We start from the raw sequence: 16818 nt of genomic DNA on the forward strand, positions 1-16818 counted from the left end.
AGGATTTTGATGCTAAATTACTACATTAAAAAAATCTCCCCCAAAACTTGAGAGATCTGCGAGGGATTTTGGGATTGGGTTTATCTCTACAATTATCAACACCTAATTATTGAATTAGTAAATTTAAAAAAAAAATCAGCTTTCTTTTTGCCAGTTAAAAATTCAGGTCTCTGGCATCTGCACAAATTCAATTAAAATTGGGACCACCAAATTATTAATTTAAATATTTAATCACCCATCGTTTGCTTTTGTAAGTATGATTATGCTGGAAATCCTCAAAGCGAGTAAAAAGTATCATAGTTTTAAACACATTGCTTTATAAAAATCAGTTTATACTTCGCTGGATGGTAAATCTTAACACGTAAGTTATGCATGAGAAATCAATTATTTTTTACAGTTTGTAAAAAAAAATGACCGCAGAAAAAAATAAAAGGAAAGAAATCTAACAAGATGATGACATAGGGTCTACAATCATATGAGAGAGAAAGGAGGAGTCAGAAATAGTGAGCGCAGCTCATAGACTTGAAACCAAGGCAAAAGGAACTTTCCATGGAATCTTCTTATACATATCTTGGATTGCAATTTATGTTCCACATTATCAATGCATTACTCAAAACCAAAATTCTCATCCCTCTTTCTATTTTTCTGATTTGTAAATCTTAATTTCACTAAAATCATACTAATTTTAATATTTGATACCACAAACATATTAAAAATTTATGATTTTACCCAAAAAAAAAAACAAGATTGAAGTGGAGTGAGAGATTGTGAAATGATAAAAATAAAATGTTACATACATTGATCTTGATTTAATGGTAATGGTGTGAGCTGTAGTGGATGTGGAATCATGATTATTTATGGACAAATAATATAATTGTGAGAGAAAAGAAAATTGGGTGGCAGCAGTTCCCATGTGAGGGTGTGTGGAGGAAAAACAACCTTGGTATTAATAGCTGGCAAAGCGGCAACTTGTTCCTTCCATGCTAGTTAATGTAAGCTGGACTCTGGCTGTTTCAACATGTTTTTTTTTCCATATTACAGATTTACCTTCTTCTCTTCTTTTTATATTAATTTTAAGTTTTGGATTTATTTTAAAAATTCTACTTTCTTTTATTACTTTTACATTTTCAAAATCATATTATTAAATATTTTTAAAACAACAAAATACAAATAATTAATTTTTTTTATATTTTCTTTACATATTACATTAAAAATTTAAAACTCAATTATTGTTTAAAAACCATTAAAATATCAAGGTTCAAGTCGGTGTTCAGTTTTTAATTTATTATTTTCGATTTTATTTTTCGTTTGTGAAATATGCCCTCCTACATTGCCAGTTTCTGCTTACCGTTTATACAATCCAAACTACGGCAGCCACTCCAAAACTCTTTCCTCTTCTCACTTTAATCTTATTAACAACATATGAGTAGGTTGGATTAAAAATAAGTTGAGACATCGGTTTTAAAAAAATATTAAATTAATTGATTCGAGAATCAGTACGGATCGATTGACCAGGAAAAAAAACTAGTTAAACCGGATGGACAAATTAGATTGGCAAATCAATGGCTTGATACTGATCCAATTCTGCAAACATTAGTAATCATATTATTGACTACTTTCTTAAACTAATATATTGCATATGATGATTTAATTTTAGTTGTTTTATCGTACTAATTATTTTTATAATAATTCATATTTTTTTAAATATAAACTATGTAACTTTATAATTATAATTTATACTACCAAATACGACATAAAAAAATTATAATTTAATTAAATTATGTCAGTCAAATATATTTTTATAATTTCTAATGTAGCAACAAACCCTAAATAACACTAATGAACAACAGAATCTGATTCAGAATTGTGAACAAAATGAATGTATTAAAATTAAGAGAATAAATTAGAAAAGCAAATAACTGAAACAACAAATAAAATAAAAGAATAATGGAAGATAAATACATGAATTAAACATATATAAATGGGAGCAGGCAAAGTTTGAATTGAATTATACAGTACCACATAATTCTGCAAGAGTTTCAATTTTATACAAGACTACATTACGTTTAAAAATACCTTACAATACAATACTTTTTATTTATTCCTTTAGATCATGCTAGATACAAATATATGCAACTCACCACCTACACTCATGGCACATGATGAACATGCAAATCACCATGTTTTAGCTTAGGAATCAGTTTAGAAATGTTTTTCAAAAGTGTTTTTGAGACAAACGTATTCTTAAACAAACTATTTTTTGAGAGAAAGAAGAATTTCTCCCAAGCCAAAAATTGGTCCAAAAACACTTATTTTTAGAAGCTAAAAATACTTTTGAGAAACATTTCTAAACTTACCAACGATTTGAAATGAAGAATAGACCCAGGACAACAAGAAAATAAGAAGAAAAAAAAAACTAAAGCCATTCACCCTAATATAGTAAACCACAAGAAATGGAGGGTGTCAATTGATATTTTAAAAATATTTATAAATTTTTCTAAATAAAAAAGGAAAAAGAAGAAAAGTTTATACAAGTGATTTATAGTGGTTCAGTTCCAACTGACTAACTCAACTATATTAGCTTTTCTCTATAAAGGATTTCCAAATTTAGTGTTAGAATTAATACCCTTCAAGGAGAGGGTATAACTCTTACAACTCTATCTTTTTAACAAGTTTTAGATAAAATATTTCCCCTAGTTTTTATCACTTATGGCTCATTTAAAACCCTCCTAATTTGCAATTGGTGAAAAATGATGAATGAACAATAACTTCTCAGAAGGTGGATGATAACAATTTTGATGTAAAAACCCGATTTTCAGTAGTACCAAAACCACTAGTTTTGGAACTTCATTTTTTAATGATTGAGTCAATAAATATTATTTATTAATATTTACAAGGTTATATAGTATTATACTAAATTTTGTCTAATAATTTTAGCTATTTGGAAAGTTAGTCAAGGTACAAGTGTATCGGTTCAAAAGTTAGTGGGTTATGAAAATTGAGGTATTGGGGCCTCATTTCTGTAAATCGAGCCCATAAATATTTTTATTAAGTATATACAGAGCTATTATATAGGTGAATTGAATCTTGGTCTAGAAATTTTAGTAATTGGATGGTTAATTGATATACAAGGACTAAATTGTAAAAAATATAAAAGTTAATCATATTTTAGCTTTAATAGTTCTAAGGGTTTAAAAGGTAAATATCTAAGGCTTAAAGTATAAAATAACCACTTTTGCATAGTAGTGGACGATAGGTATATTTTAATTAGTAAAAAAAATGTTAAATTTAAAGGATATGTTATAATTAAAACATAAAACATAAAATAATAAGCCATTATGATCTTCATTTTTTCATCCATCACCATTTTCACCATTTTTTAAGGAAGGAAGAAAGCTTCAAACATTCAAAACCTTTCCACCCTTGCATGTAAGTTCAAACTCGTTTTTCATAAATTTTATATTTTTGAGATCTTTATAGTTTAATCTAACTAAGTCGAGTATTAAATTGTAAAACTATCAAAGATTTTAAAAGTTATCATTGTTGATTTTGAAGCTTTTTGGATAATTAATGGTTGATTTTGAAGCTTTGTTATGAAATAGGACTATTTTGTAAAGAGAAATTTGTTAATTTTGAGTATTGGGATTAAAATGTGAATATGTTACTATTGATATGAAATTTATATAATTATTGTATTTAGAGGGTTGTACATGGATGAAATTGAAACCGAATTGAAAAATGAACATTAGAATTTAAAGATATAACCATTTCGATTTTTGGGACTAAATTGAATAAAATGTGAAACTTTAGAGAAATTGCATAAAATAAAATTAAGTTTTTATATGCATATACTAAGATGTTAAAAAGGCTGTTGGATTTGATAATTTGTGATGAAGTATTATAAATTTGGAATTAAATCAATCTGAAGTTAATTGAAAAATAAAAGAAATTACATATTAGTCCCTACACTTTGTGGTTGTCGTTTTCTAGGTAAGTTCATATGGAACTTAAATATTTTCTTATTATGCTTGAATTATGGTTTTATTTATTAATTGTATATATACAAATATAATTTTAATGACTTATGGCATAAAAAGGACTACATCGATAAATGTGAGATTTGTAGTAGATACTAATAGATATGCATTAATGAACGAATGAATGAATGGTTGCAAAATTTGTTATACGAGTGGATGATATATATATAAGTGATGTTATGTTTTTTAAAAGTATACAAATACATTGTTTTGATATTATGGTGTCCATTGTAAAAAGATTGTAACACCCTCCATCGGACTCGATTCGTCGATCCAGATCTCGGGTGTTAGATCACAATATTTAACAAATTATCAAAAAGTTGACAATTACTCAATTCTTTAAACACTATATTTATTATTTTAACTCGAAACTTAATGTCTAAAACAAGGAAAATATTTTAAATTACATTAGACTTATTATAGATTCGTTATATATAAAAAAAAGTTTAATGAAAATAGACACATAAGGCATAACTCTAACTACGTCATTTTTCCACTATATGCATAATAACCTACTTTGTCATTCTACTAGTGTACTCCTAGCGCAACAATTCTCGAACACTTGGAAACAATAAGAAACCTTATAATTACAAGAGTACTTGGTGAGCTTCATCACATCATAACTTAGCAAATACTTTATATTCCTGAAAAAGCTTTTATGCGTCAACCATCATTCTAAACCACTTATATCGGGCGGGAACCACTACAGTTTTAATATAAACATATACACCAACTATCAAACCCTTAACATACTAATTCTTCCTTATCTGACTAACTGAAGATTTCTTCAGACATTTCTTAATTCTTTTTGTTACATATGTATTTCTCAGCAGAACATACATTCAGAAACCGTTTCTTATAGATCATATTTTATTCCTTACACTTATCTCAAAACAATTGTTCACTAACATTAATCACGAGTGGATACACACTCTTTTGGCGAATACTTATGAAGATATGAGTACCAACAAACTATTAATCAAATCACACCCTGAATCAATACCACACAACCCATATTGATAATATACTACGTAGATCAATCAGATGACTTCCATGCCATTTTACTCTAGAACCCCAAACTCTCAAACCCTAGTTTAGGTAATTAAACATTAGCATTTTGAGGGAAAGGAAAGATATTTAACTCCTTAGTTTTTGCTTATCTAAATAATAATGAAAAAAAAAAGCTAACTAAATAAGGGAAAAAATATTCTTTTCTCTTGATTTCATTTTAATAAGGAATGATGTGGATGAATGCAGAAGCAGATTGTAAAGTTTATCAAAGTCGGGGATTTATCCTAGATCTCTAGACGAACATAAACTGAAACGAGAAACAAAGAAAACAAATTAGTAGTCACAAAGGAGAGTCAAACGAAATTGAAAAAAAAGAAGAAAGATGAACTGGCTGGTAAAGAGTCCAAAAGAGAAAGAATTAGGGTTTCTTGAATGGAAAGAAATCGTCCTTAGACCTCAAGAAAATGCTCCAACCAAATTTGGAAAAACAAAATACAAACAAATTTGTTGGAAGTGATTTTAAAGACAAAAGCAAATTATTTTGTGAAAGAATGTTTGAAACAACAAGAAAAGATTAAAACTCCTAATTTTGATGTGTTTTTTAATGGAACAAGATAGGAGAACGTCTTTCTTGAAGCAACATTAACCTAGAACAAAAATCAATAAAATCAGCAAGCTAAAACAATAAGAACTAACTTAAATAAGCAAGAAACGATAAATTAAGGATAGAAAAGAGAAGATGGCGTACTAAGAAGCCTGGAAAACATTAAGAATCTACAACTCCTTTCAATGGCTTTAATTCTCCCTCCAAGAAAGAGATCTGGGCAAGAAAAAGCTTAAATATGATTCCCACAACTTGAAAGATTGTTAAAACAACTTTTAAAAGAAACTCAAGAGCAATTATTGAAGAAAAACTCAAAGAGAATTATTATTAACTCAAAAAAAGATACATCAATTGTATTTGCATAAAGGTGAACACCTATGCTCCCCAAAATAAGTTTTCCTAACCCTAATGAAATAACTAACATGACAACTCATCAAATAATTAAAAACAAAAAAACAATAATTCTAAGTGTGGACTTTTAATGGGAATTCAGCCAAATGAATTAAATGGGCTCCTTAGACTGAATTCTTACATGATGATCCACCTATTAAAATAAAATTAGACTTAAATATTTTACAATTTGGGCCACTTTGATAGTTTGGCCTGATATTCGATTAAATTACTTTTCAGACTTCAAGATGGGCTTGTAGACATCTTAATGAGCCATTTTTTCAAGAACTTGATCTTGTGGAGGTTTGCTCTCGAAATTGGTTCATTAAAGCTCGTAAATGAAACTTGATGTGCCTTGGCTACAAGATTCAGTTTCTTGGACCAAGATTTGAAATCTTGATTTTTTTTATTCTTGAAATTGTCCGAAACAACAAAATTGGGCCAAGAGTCAGTTTCTTGATTTTCTTTTTCGGTCGTGTGTGCAATAGGGCCTTGGTAACGAAGTCTTGGATGATCCTGTTCAATCTTGCTTGAATTTGCTTGAACTTCGACCCTGTTATTGGGCCTTGAGGAAATTTGAGCCCATCACGTTCATTAGCCTTATTTTGGGCCTTGAGACTCGCATCACATTTACTTTCTTTTATATTATCTCAATCCAAACATAGGGTTAATGCTATCAAATTATATATAACCCATATAATATTTTAATAAAAAGTTAATGATATCAACTAAAAATATAAGGATCAAATCATGTTAAAATTTGAAATATAAAAATTAGATCTTGAATTTAAACATAATAAAGTGACTAAAACTAAAATTAAACCACTTTTTTATAATACAAAAAGAGGAGAGAGAATCGATTGAGGGTCACATGTAAATAAATTGTAAATTTAAGCATACAAAACTCAAAATTGAAATTTAACCATGATTTAATCACTTTTCTGTAATGTCAACAAAAAGAAGGTAAGTTTATAAATTGTATAGATGTAAATCTAAAATTAAAAAACAATGAATTTGAAAAAAGAAATGCCTTGGTGCCACTAAAAAATAAGAAAAAATATTTATCTGGATAGGTGTTCTTTGGGGATTTATTTTTTAAGGTATAGGTATAGAAGAGATTTTCTGTTTCCATGTAAGTGGAAGAACAGTATCTAATGTGGCACTGGCAAGCCTTTCTCTTTTCCATTTTGGAGATGAAGAAAATAAATGTGAAATATCATTATCAGGTGCTAAGCATTTCTCAAAAAGAATCAATCCTCTATAGAACCGTATTGCTTAATATTACAGTCTTCAGGACAGGGATCAGATACTAAGTCATCAAAACTAGAAAGAAAATAACCAACTCCAGATTCTCCAAGAATACAAAGTAGATCTCAAGAACAAGGTTCAACTGCTTTCGGTCTATGATTTTAGACACTGGCAACATATCCTCCACTATAAAAGGTGTTTAATGCTTTGTAACCCTCTCCAGAACTTCAAAATAGTCGGGGAAGGTTTTCCGTGTGCAACCAGGATCCTTGATGGTAACTGGAACTTTGCCACAGGCAGCAAGCGAGAAAGCCATGGCCATTCGATGGTCATCATAAGTATCAATTGCTGTCACATTTAGTTTCTCCGGGGGAGTGATCACACAATAATCCAGTCCTTCTTCAACTGTTGCTCCAAGCTACAGTATTAAACCAAATGTAGTAAGGAAATACAGCTGCCAAACCAACAGTCTAAAAGAATTTTGTAAGCGAAAAGCTAGAATCTACCTTCCTCAGTTCTGTGCATATGGCAATCATCCTTTCAGTCTCTTTAACCCTCCAACTTGCCACTGAATAGAAATCATGGAACATGTTACAAATAAAAGAATGGCATAAAGGCAAGCATATTTCAAAAGCAAAATAAATTAGAACAACACATTGCTCATGCTCGGAACTAACAAAAATGAGAAGGTACAGATCTCTTTTAATCCTAAGGCTTTTTGAGGGTTAAGTTTCAAATTAACAAAGATTGTCATTCATGTGTACTAAAACATGTGCACAGTATATTGGAGAAATAAAAAGCAAGACCATACCATCTCTTATGGCAGTAGGACCATCAGCATAAAGGGCAACAACAGCAAGAGTCATGGCAACATCTGGCATTTTGTTCATGTTAACATCAATGGCACACAGGTGTTTCCTTCCAGAGGGATTTCTTGGTGGTCCGGTAACAGTGACGCTGTTCTCAGTCCAGGTGACTTTGGCACCCATCTTCTCCAGAACCTCAGCAAATTTTACATCACCCTTGATCAAAGGAAAAACCAAGAAATATACATGAGCTAAGTTTCAGATGTAGCAAGACATCAAGGCAGAATGATATCTCTGGTGGAAAAATCAATTGGATATCCAATTAAAAAGGATATGAGAGCAACCTCAATAACAGTCAAAGCAATTCAAAAGCACTTTTGAAAGGTATAAAGCGATGATGTATGTTATCAAAAGCAAATGCATCCACAAATACTCGAACTATGATTAAATTTGGTTGGGAATGCATTAATATTCATGGACTTCACGATAAAGAGTACCTGTAAACTACTTGTACCACATCCTTCTACTGTGACAGTGCCGCCAGTGACTGCTGCACCAGCAAGGAAGTAACTAGCACTTGAAGCATCACCTTCAACATAAGCATTTCCAGGAGACCTGAAAGATTTACCAGTTTATGATTTTTAGTCCAAACAGACTATGAAATTATACTGCTACAAACATGTGGACATCATAGAAACCTACTTGTACTTTTGACCTCCTTTTATCAAAAATCGATCCCAGCTATCTGTGTGCTCCACAGTGACTCCAAACCTTTCCATCAACTTTATAGTCATTTCAACATAAGGGATTGAAATTAACTTATCAATTATCTCAATTTCCACATCCCCAAGAGCTAAAGGAGCTGCCATGAGTAAAGCAGTCAAGTATTGACTACTGATGGATCCTGAGAGTTTCACCTGCAAAAGGAGCCATGCTAGAAGTTATTATGAATATTGGCAACAAAATCCAGAAGTTAAATCACTAGTCTTTTTCCTTTTCATTTTAGTGAAAATAGCCTTTGTCCTTCACAGAGCCTAGAATTTTGAAGAAGCAAGAGAACACAGCTTAGATATCACAAAAAGTCAAAATTTTCAAACTTCTAAGAAATAATGAATGTGATGCATTTGCTGGAATGAATGGTTAGAAAGAAAGGAAAATGTCCTTCCCTCTCCTGCTGCATTCTCAATGATTTAAAACCTTGTATGAATCAAGGCGGAAGGACGATATGAGCCAAATTAATGGTTAATGCTAACAGAATGCTAACAGTTTAACACGTTCATCATTCCATGTATACTCAAAAAACAACATTAGAATAAGACCTCACAAGCAACTCCTAGACATAGCAAAATTCAAAAGAAAAAAAAATCCCAACCAAAATATTCTCCAACTGCAATGTCCTTATTTAACAAGAGAGCATTACAACCTAATTGACTTATGCACATCAACAAAAGGTGGTGCATTGTTTTACAAGCATGGAGATTGACAATTTAACTGAAAATAGTATTGATTGCACAATGAAATGGAATGGAAAGTCATTTCTAGTGGAATCTTATGTGGCTCCCCAAATCTACCTCAGGAAAGCAAATTCTGAAGGGAGCCCTTTTGCAAAAAGGTTTATGCAACAATATAAATAAAATCACAGGAACATAACAGAAATAATCTGAGCCATACCTTTCCCCCAGGAAGACCACCCTTTCCATTTATATGAACAGGGGGACAATTAGTGCCAAGAGTGCACTCAACATCTGCACCCAGCTGCTTAAGACCAGTAATTAAGTCCCCAATAGGTCTCTCTCTCATTCGGGGTACACCATCAAGTATGTAGCTAAAAAGATGAGTAACATATACGCATTAGCTTAAAATCTCAATGGACATGCACAAAACAAAGAGCATTAGCATATAAGAAGATGGTTCTGTGAATTATATGTAAAACTCCATATAAAATGGTTAAATCGGTTACAATTCACTTGTAAAAAGGATCATAATTAGACAGACCTTGAATTGCCACCGGCAGCAGTAACAGCAGGAGTAAGCGGTCGCATTGCAGTTCCAGCATTCCCAAGGAAAAGCTCAATTTCTTGACCTTCCCCATTCCCCACTGGAAAATGACCACCACAACCTTGCACAATGGCTCGTTTCTTTTCACTGTCATGTTCAACATGTAGCCCAAGTTTTCCCAAAGCAACAAGCATATGATGAACATCGTCACTATTCAACAGATTGTCTACCACAGTAGTTCCCTACATATCCAACAAACATTAAAAAGGGAAGGTAATTAAGGAGTGCAAATACTAACTTCACATAGAGCAATAAATCGGCATACCTCAGATAGAGCAGCGAGAAGCAGAATCCGATTGGAGAGTGATTTGGATCCGGGCAACTTGACCGTACCCGAAATTTCATTAATTGGTTGAAGCACGATTTCTGATGCTCTTGATGGCTTCTCTGCTGTTGCCATTGAAGCAGAAACCTTAAAAGACCCAACCTTAACTGTCCCTAACTTGCCATTGCTCTTCAAAACCAATCCGCAAGAACAAGAAAAACTTCCTTTGAGATTTGATCTAAATGGAACTGAATATACAGATTTGGGATTCTGGGGTTTTGAGACATTGGCCAAAACGCATGCTCTTGGTGTTCTATCGTAGATTTTCCTAATCAGTGCCATCTCTCTTTCTAAGTAGTCCGAAACAAAGTTACAAAGATTACAGAAACTTTTGTACCTTTGTTTTTCTAAATGGTGGGATTAGAAGACAAAATAAATTGATGTCGTTGTGGTTGTTGAATTGACACGGTGAAAGGTGTCACCCAACCAACTCCAAGGCTACCAAAAATATTGGTGACCAATTTCTAAACAGATGTTTAATCAAAATAATAACTATTAATTATATTTTTGAAAGGGTAAATTATAAAAATAATCATCTAATTATTAGTATATTTCTGTTTTGGTCACATATGTTTAAAGTTTTATTGACATATTTACAAATTTAGCCTTCTAAAGTTTACAAATTCTATTAATTTTTTTAACTCTAAAAAATTCAACAAATTTAACAACCAACTTTACAAATTCTTTCGATTTAGTCTTGATTCTTAAAAAAAATTGAAATTGAAAAACTATAAAAATAAAAAATATTTAAAAGTTCATTTTTCGATAAAAATTATTTAAGATTCTATAAAATACATACAAAATTATAAATGAATGAATACCTATTTTTCTTTTTCTAACATGAAATTTATCTATTAAAATATTATTTTATAAATAAATTACTTTTTTTAATCACAAAAAAAACTTAAACCATATTCAAAATTTCCTTTCCTTTTAGTTTTATTTAATAAGCAATAATTTATTTATTATATGTCTAGTCTTATTCCTTAGTCCTCGCCAAATTTGTTGAGCATTGGGCATCTTCTTCGCTCACAACCTCTAGCATTAATAACACTTATTTTAAATTCCTCAATTTTCACATCCTTCGTCTTTGTGCCATCCAACTAGGAATCAGTTGTGAAGCTATTGGCATGATCTTCCACCCACTAGGTTTCCAAGAATTCATTCTTACTTATATATCCCTAATTGTACCCGGCCCTGGGCTGTAGTATTTGACCCAATCTGAACATGGTGATTGTTAATATTGAAAAAAGAAAAAAAAAGGTGAATCCACTTAAGTATTCTTTGTAATAGCATGGTTTCAATGGAATCAGAAATAGTGAGTCAATTTTTAGTATTTAATTTAATAAAAATGGTCACATGATTTGGTTAAGAAATGTTAACGTTTAGATAATTAACTAAGTAAAGAGGACTAAATTATAAAAGTTATAAAAATTAGTTGTGTTAAAAACCCATGGAAATGAAAACTAATGAACTTAAATGAAAATTAGCCACATTTGCTTATGGGTGGACGGTTATGACTAGATTATTAAGTAATTTTTTAGTTAATTAAAAGGTAAAAGGGTAAGTGAGTAATTAAATCATAAAGGAAAAGATGGACAAAATAATCGTCTTCTTCTTCAATTTCTTCCATCACCGAAAAACACTACGATTATGCATGCTTGAGGTTTGGCCAAGGTTTATAGGTGTGCATATAAGTGAAATTTTATTTCGTTTTATGTTTTTAGGTTCGTGTTTGCGTAATTTAGCTAGCCCAATGATTAGTTTGTGAAATTTTTGAAAGTTTTAGAACATGCCATGATTGAAATTTGAATGATTTGATGTTAGTCGATAAATTTATGATCTTGATGGTGGTTTTAGACTATTTTGTAAAACAGCTTTGAATGGTTTCATAATTAAAGGCTAAATTGTTTTAATGTGGAAATTTTCATGGGCTAGAGATAAATATTATGTTATTTAGGGTTTATTTTGATTAAGGTAGAAAGTTTAGAGATTTACGGTTAAATCAAATAAAATACGAAAGTTTAGGTTAAATGTGTATAATAGTATAAAAGAGCTAATTACATGAATTTAATTATTGTTTTAAATGCTTGAATTAGTTAATTGAATTAACTATTATAATTAGATCAAGAAGCAAGTCCATTGACCGCTAATCGAGGAAAAGAGAAGATTGTCAAATAGGTGTTATCGTATATTTGTAGTTATCAGATCTCGGTAAGTTCTTATTATATCATAAGTTTTGTTAAATTCCTAAATAATTATTTTGCTTTAATATTGTTAATGTTAGTAATTGTTGAATGTTAATGGTTGAGAATTAATAATGAAATGGAGTTGTATTGGAAATAGCGTATTGGATTTTGAGTCTAGTAGGCTTTGTGCCGATGTATGGAATCGGGCCTTGAGCTTAGTAGGCTTTGTGCCGGTGTTGTAATGCCCCAAAATTTTAAGAATTTAATTGTGAGACTCTGCAGTAATTAGATTTTTGTATCTCTGGTTTTGTGCTCTGTTTTTTTGTTTAAAGTCTCGGGTTCGAGTTGCATCGTTAAAAGTTTTATTCTTTTAGAACAATCTCTGTCCATACGGTATATGGGTAAAGGTAGTTCTGTAAGAACCTATGACAAGAATGAGCCTACTAGTTTTCTCATTAAGCATCTATTTGTATTCTGTCTGGTCTCGAGTTTGAATCTCACTGTATGTGTTAAGAGAATTTTTGCTAGTTGTTGGAGGTATGCTAGTGGTTAAGACAAAATTTATTAAAATTTGGTTAACGTCTATATCTTTTCTTCTTCTTTCTTGTTTTTCTCCCTTTATTTATTTATTTTACTTCTTTGATTTCTTCTCGTCGAGTGTGCTTAACACGTGATTATCAGAAATTAGTGAGATCTCTACGTTACTGAAAGACTTCTATATAAGTTCTGTCAGAATCCTTCGACTTCTGCGAGGTTTGGTTAGATTTCTATTATGATGTTAAGTTGGGAATTATCGAATTGCTTTACTTAAAATCTCTGTTAACTAGTCGTTTTGTTCCCTTAGGCGTGAGTACAGAGGGAGGTGACCCTTCGCGTGTTATGCCGACTTAGCACGGTATAATCGTAGGTAAGTGTTAATCGTTGAAGTTCCCTCGTGTCGATTTATTCGATATAATTGACTTTGTATTAATGTTGTGTTAATTAGTCATTTAGACAAATGATTGATTGCTGAATGGATAATTAGGTTTCGGGTAATCTTCGTAATGTTTCTGTCAAAGTGAAACCAGGTGCGTATCGAAAACCTTAGTTTTTGCAAGTTTCGATCGCCGAAAAATGGTGGCTATCAACGTCACACTGCCATGTGCACGAGCATGTCACACGGTCGTGTAGTAGGCCATGTGGTAAGCCGTGTAACTTACTGTTCATCGATTTGGGGGCACACGAGTAAAGGATATGGGCGTGTGTCTAAGCCATGTGTGGCCATACTAGTGCAGGGTTCACACAGGAAACAGTCACTGGCATGTGTCAAGGCTTTATAACTCACTGTTTATATTTTAGAACCATACAGGTAAGGCACATAGGCGTGTGGTCAGGCTGTGTGGCATGTTATTGGGGCCCGAAACCTATTTTCGAGGCCGAAAGTGTTTCTTAACACTGATACGGTATCATTCAATGTATGAATTATTGAATTTGATCCTGTGAGAACTGTCTAATACTATGAGATTGATCTATGAGCAACTTAACTATACGAAAACTATAATGCTTATTCTGATGTTCATTTGATTGGAAAATGAGTTAGAATGATTGAATACATGATACAGGTATTTGTGTTTTGCATTGGCATGGGTGGGGATATTGTGAAGGAGGAAGAAATCTATTCTGAAATCGTAGCTATGCCACAATGAGTATAAATCTGATTCTGGTGCTTATCGCATACTGAACTAGTAGCTAAGCTGCATTTCTGTAAAAGTGTCAACAAACACTTTAAGGTGTGTAGGATTGGTTAGGCATTGAATGTCCTTAATGGTGTGTTGGGATGGCCGAAGACGGTGTGTAGAGAATGGGGATAGGAATATTGTATCTGAATCTGATCTGTATCGTGTATGAATTGAAATTGTATATATATATGTAACTGTTCTACTCTGAATCTGAACTGAAATTTCTTTTGTATCGAACTGAATCTCTGAATTTAGAACTACTTTATAAATGAGCATTAATTGAATAAATTTCTCTTACACACTCAGTTTACAACTCATTCTGTTATTGTTTGGATTTTAGGTAGTTCGCAGACTTGAACGGGTCGGTGCCGTGGGAGCTCAGTCGAACTATTAGCTTTCTTAAAATGTTTCAATAGGAGTTTCGTAACTATAATAGTATGACTTTAGAAGATTATATTACTCAACTAATCTTGTGTTAAATTTTATATGAATCATGGTTTATTATTATTATTATGCCTTGCATAGTTTTTGAGTATTCATAATGTAACGTTCTAAGCTTGGGCTGGACTTCTAGGCTGGGTCTAAGGTGTTACATTTAGTTGTATCAGAGCCAAGTTATTCAACACTCGAACTATGTTTGGGCTCATAATGTGTGACAAAAGTAGCTTAGTGATAATTAGTATCTAAACTAATATAAAAACACTGATACTTTAATGAACGACCGAGCCTCTGACCTTGACCTTGTAAGTATTTCTATTCTGTTATAAAGATTGTAATACCTAAACTGCTGTTAGCAAAATATTTTGATGTGAACTGGTGGAATCATCCTGTTGGGTGTTTGAACTAATCTGTGTACTCTGACATTGTAGTTAGATTGCCAAAATGAGTTCATGCGATAATCATGGATGTGGTATGCGGGGGTGTCGAAGACGCCGAGAAGGAGCCCGAATAGAGTCATCCTCTATGGATAGTATGCCTAATATGGAGACCAGCGAGACTGTTGGTCTGTGACGGAGTCCCAAACTCCGACGGCTGGGGACGACATACTGTCTTAAGCTATGATTCGAGCACTGAAGAAGCTCGTAGGGACCAATTTGGGATCGAGAAACTGAGGGTCGGTTACTGAATGAATCCGGTCAAATGGGGCTGAATTATTCAGGGGCGTCATTGGAGTCGCTCCTATTGTTGCTGAATATTGGCTCGAGGCTACCGAGCATATTATGATAGATTTTGACTATACCACTACTCAGAAATTGAGGGTGCTGTGTCCCTACTCCGGGACAAAGCTTATTAGTGGTGGTTGACAGTTGAACAATGTGCTCAGCCTGAACAGGTTAACTAAGATTATTTCAAGAACGCCTTCCAGCGTAAGTATGTGGGGGTGAGTTATGTTGAGGCTCGTCAACGCGAGTTTATGAGCCTAGTTCAGGGTGACCAATCTGTAACACCCCACACCCGTGCCTTACCCCGGACGACATACGAGGCATTACTAAACTTTAACACATATACACGATCATTTTCGAGTCATCAAGACTTGATCAAATTTAAAACTTTTCTAACCTTGTTTAAACTCCTTAATGTGGGCCTACAAGGCCTCATACTCTCATTGGAAACCATTTGAAACCAACTCGATTCCTTAAAATGACTTAAAAAAATAACCCCTGAAATAGGGCACATGCCCGTGTGGAAGGGCAACAAGCCCGTGTGGTCATTATAACATTACCGTGCTGATGGCCCGTATGACACACACAACCTAAGCATCTAGGAACACGCCCGTATCCTATACCCGTGTGAATTAAATTTTAAATTCGAACCTACAGGGGTTTTCACATGGCCTGACACATACCCGTGTCCCTCACACGGCCATGACACACCCATGTCCTAGCCCGTGTCTAAAAACCTTGACATTCTGTTTCTGACGTCAGCATCTAATAAAGGGCACACAGTTAAGGCACACGCTGTGGCTAGAGGCCGTATCCTCTACACAGTTGAGACATACGGCCGTATCTCTGTCCGTGTGTTTACTACCATGCATACTGACTTATAAAATTTACGTGCAGGGGACACACGGCCAAGCAACATGCCTATGGGGCTGACCGTGTGTCACATACGGCCTAGGCACATGCCTGTTTGTCTATCTGTGTAGACAGTATAAGGCTATCTACGAAGCCCTTTGCCACCCTGAAACACAATCTAACACAAAAAAACATAACAAAGCCTAATCTAACACCAAACAACATAACAAAGCCTAACTTAGTATGATTTCTCAACCAAACAACCATCGCTAAGGCCCATACAAATTTCATATATCCAACCATGCCAACAATTTCACATTCATGAAAGAATATCTTGCTTTTATATATGAACTTTCAATATTAGCCATTTTCCATGGCCTTATACAAAATGAATCAAATGCTAAAGTAAGCCAACAC

General features: G+C 32.9%; 1 protein-coding gene across 1 annotated transcript; it reads right to left on the reverse strand.

The window, feature by feature from the left end:
- Nucleotides 1-7278: 7278 nt before the first annotated feature.
- LOC107952896 (3-phosphoshikimate 1-carboxyvinyltransferase 2) lies at nucleotides 7279-10930 on the reverse strand. Its single transcript, XM_016888098.2, has 8 exons — nucleotides 10420-10930; nucleotides 10092-10336; nucleotides 9768-9921; nucleotides 8799-9013; nucleotides 8594-8711; nucleotides 8102-8312; nucleotides 7797-7858; nucleotides 7279-7708 (listed from the first exon to the last, which is right to left on the reverse strand). Exons 1-8 carry the CDS (start codon nucleotides 10759-10761, stop codon nucleotides 7490-7492), a joined length of 1566 nt encoding a protein of 521 aa, XP_016743587.1. The 5' UTR covers nucleotides 10762-10930; the 3' UTR covers nucleotides 7279-7489.
- Between the last annotated feature and the right edge of the window lie 5888 nt (nucleotides 10931-16818).

This window comes from Gossypium hirsutum, chromosome A07 (genome assembly GCF_007990345.1).
Source record: "Gossypium hirsutum isolate 1008001.06 chromosome A07, Gossypium_hirsutum_v2.1, whole genome shotgun sequence".
Lineage (NCBI taxonomy): Eukaryota > Viridiplantae > Streptophyta > Magnoliopsida > Malvales > Malvaceae > Gossypium > Gossypium hirsutum.

Excerpts from the sequence above, each read along its gene's own strand:
- LOC107952896 (XM_016888098.2), bottom strand. The coding sequence starts at position 10,761 with ATGGCACTGATTAGGAAAATCTACGATAGAACACCAAGAGCATGCGTT. Across the intron at positions 9,014-9,767 it reads GTGGTCTTCCTGGGGGAAAG|GTGAAACTCTCAGGATCCAT; the intron begins GTATGGCTCAGA and ends CTCCTTTTGCAG. Across the intron at positions 8,313-8,593 it reads GTGGTACAAGTAGTTTACAG|GGTGATGTAAAATTTGCTGA; the intron begins GTACTCTTTATC and ends CCTTTGATCAAG.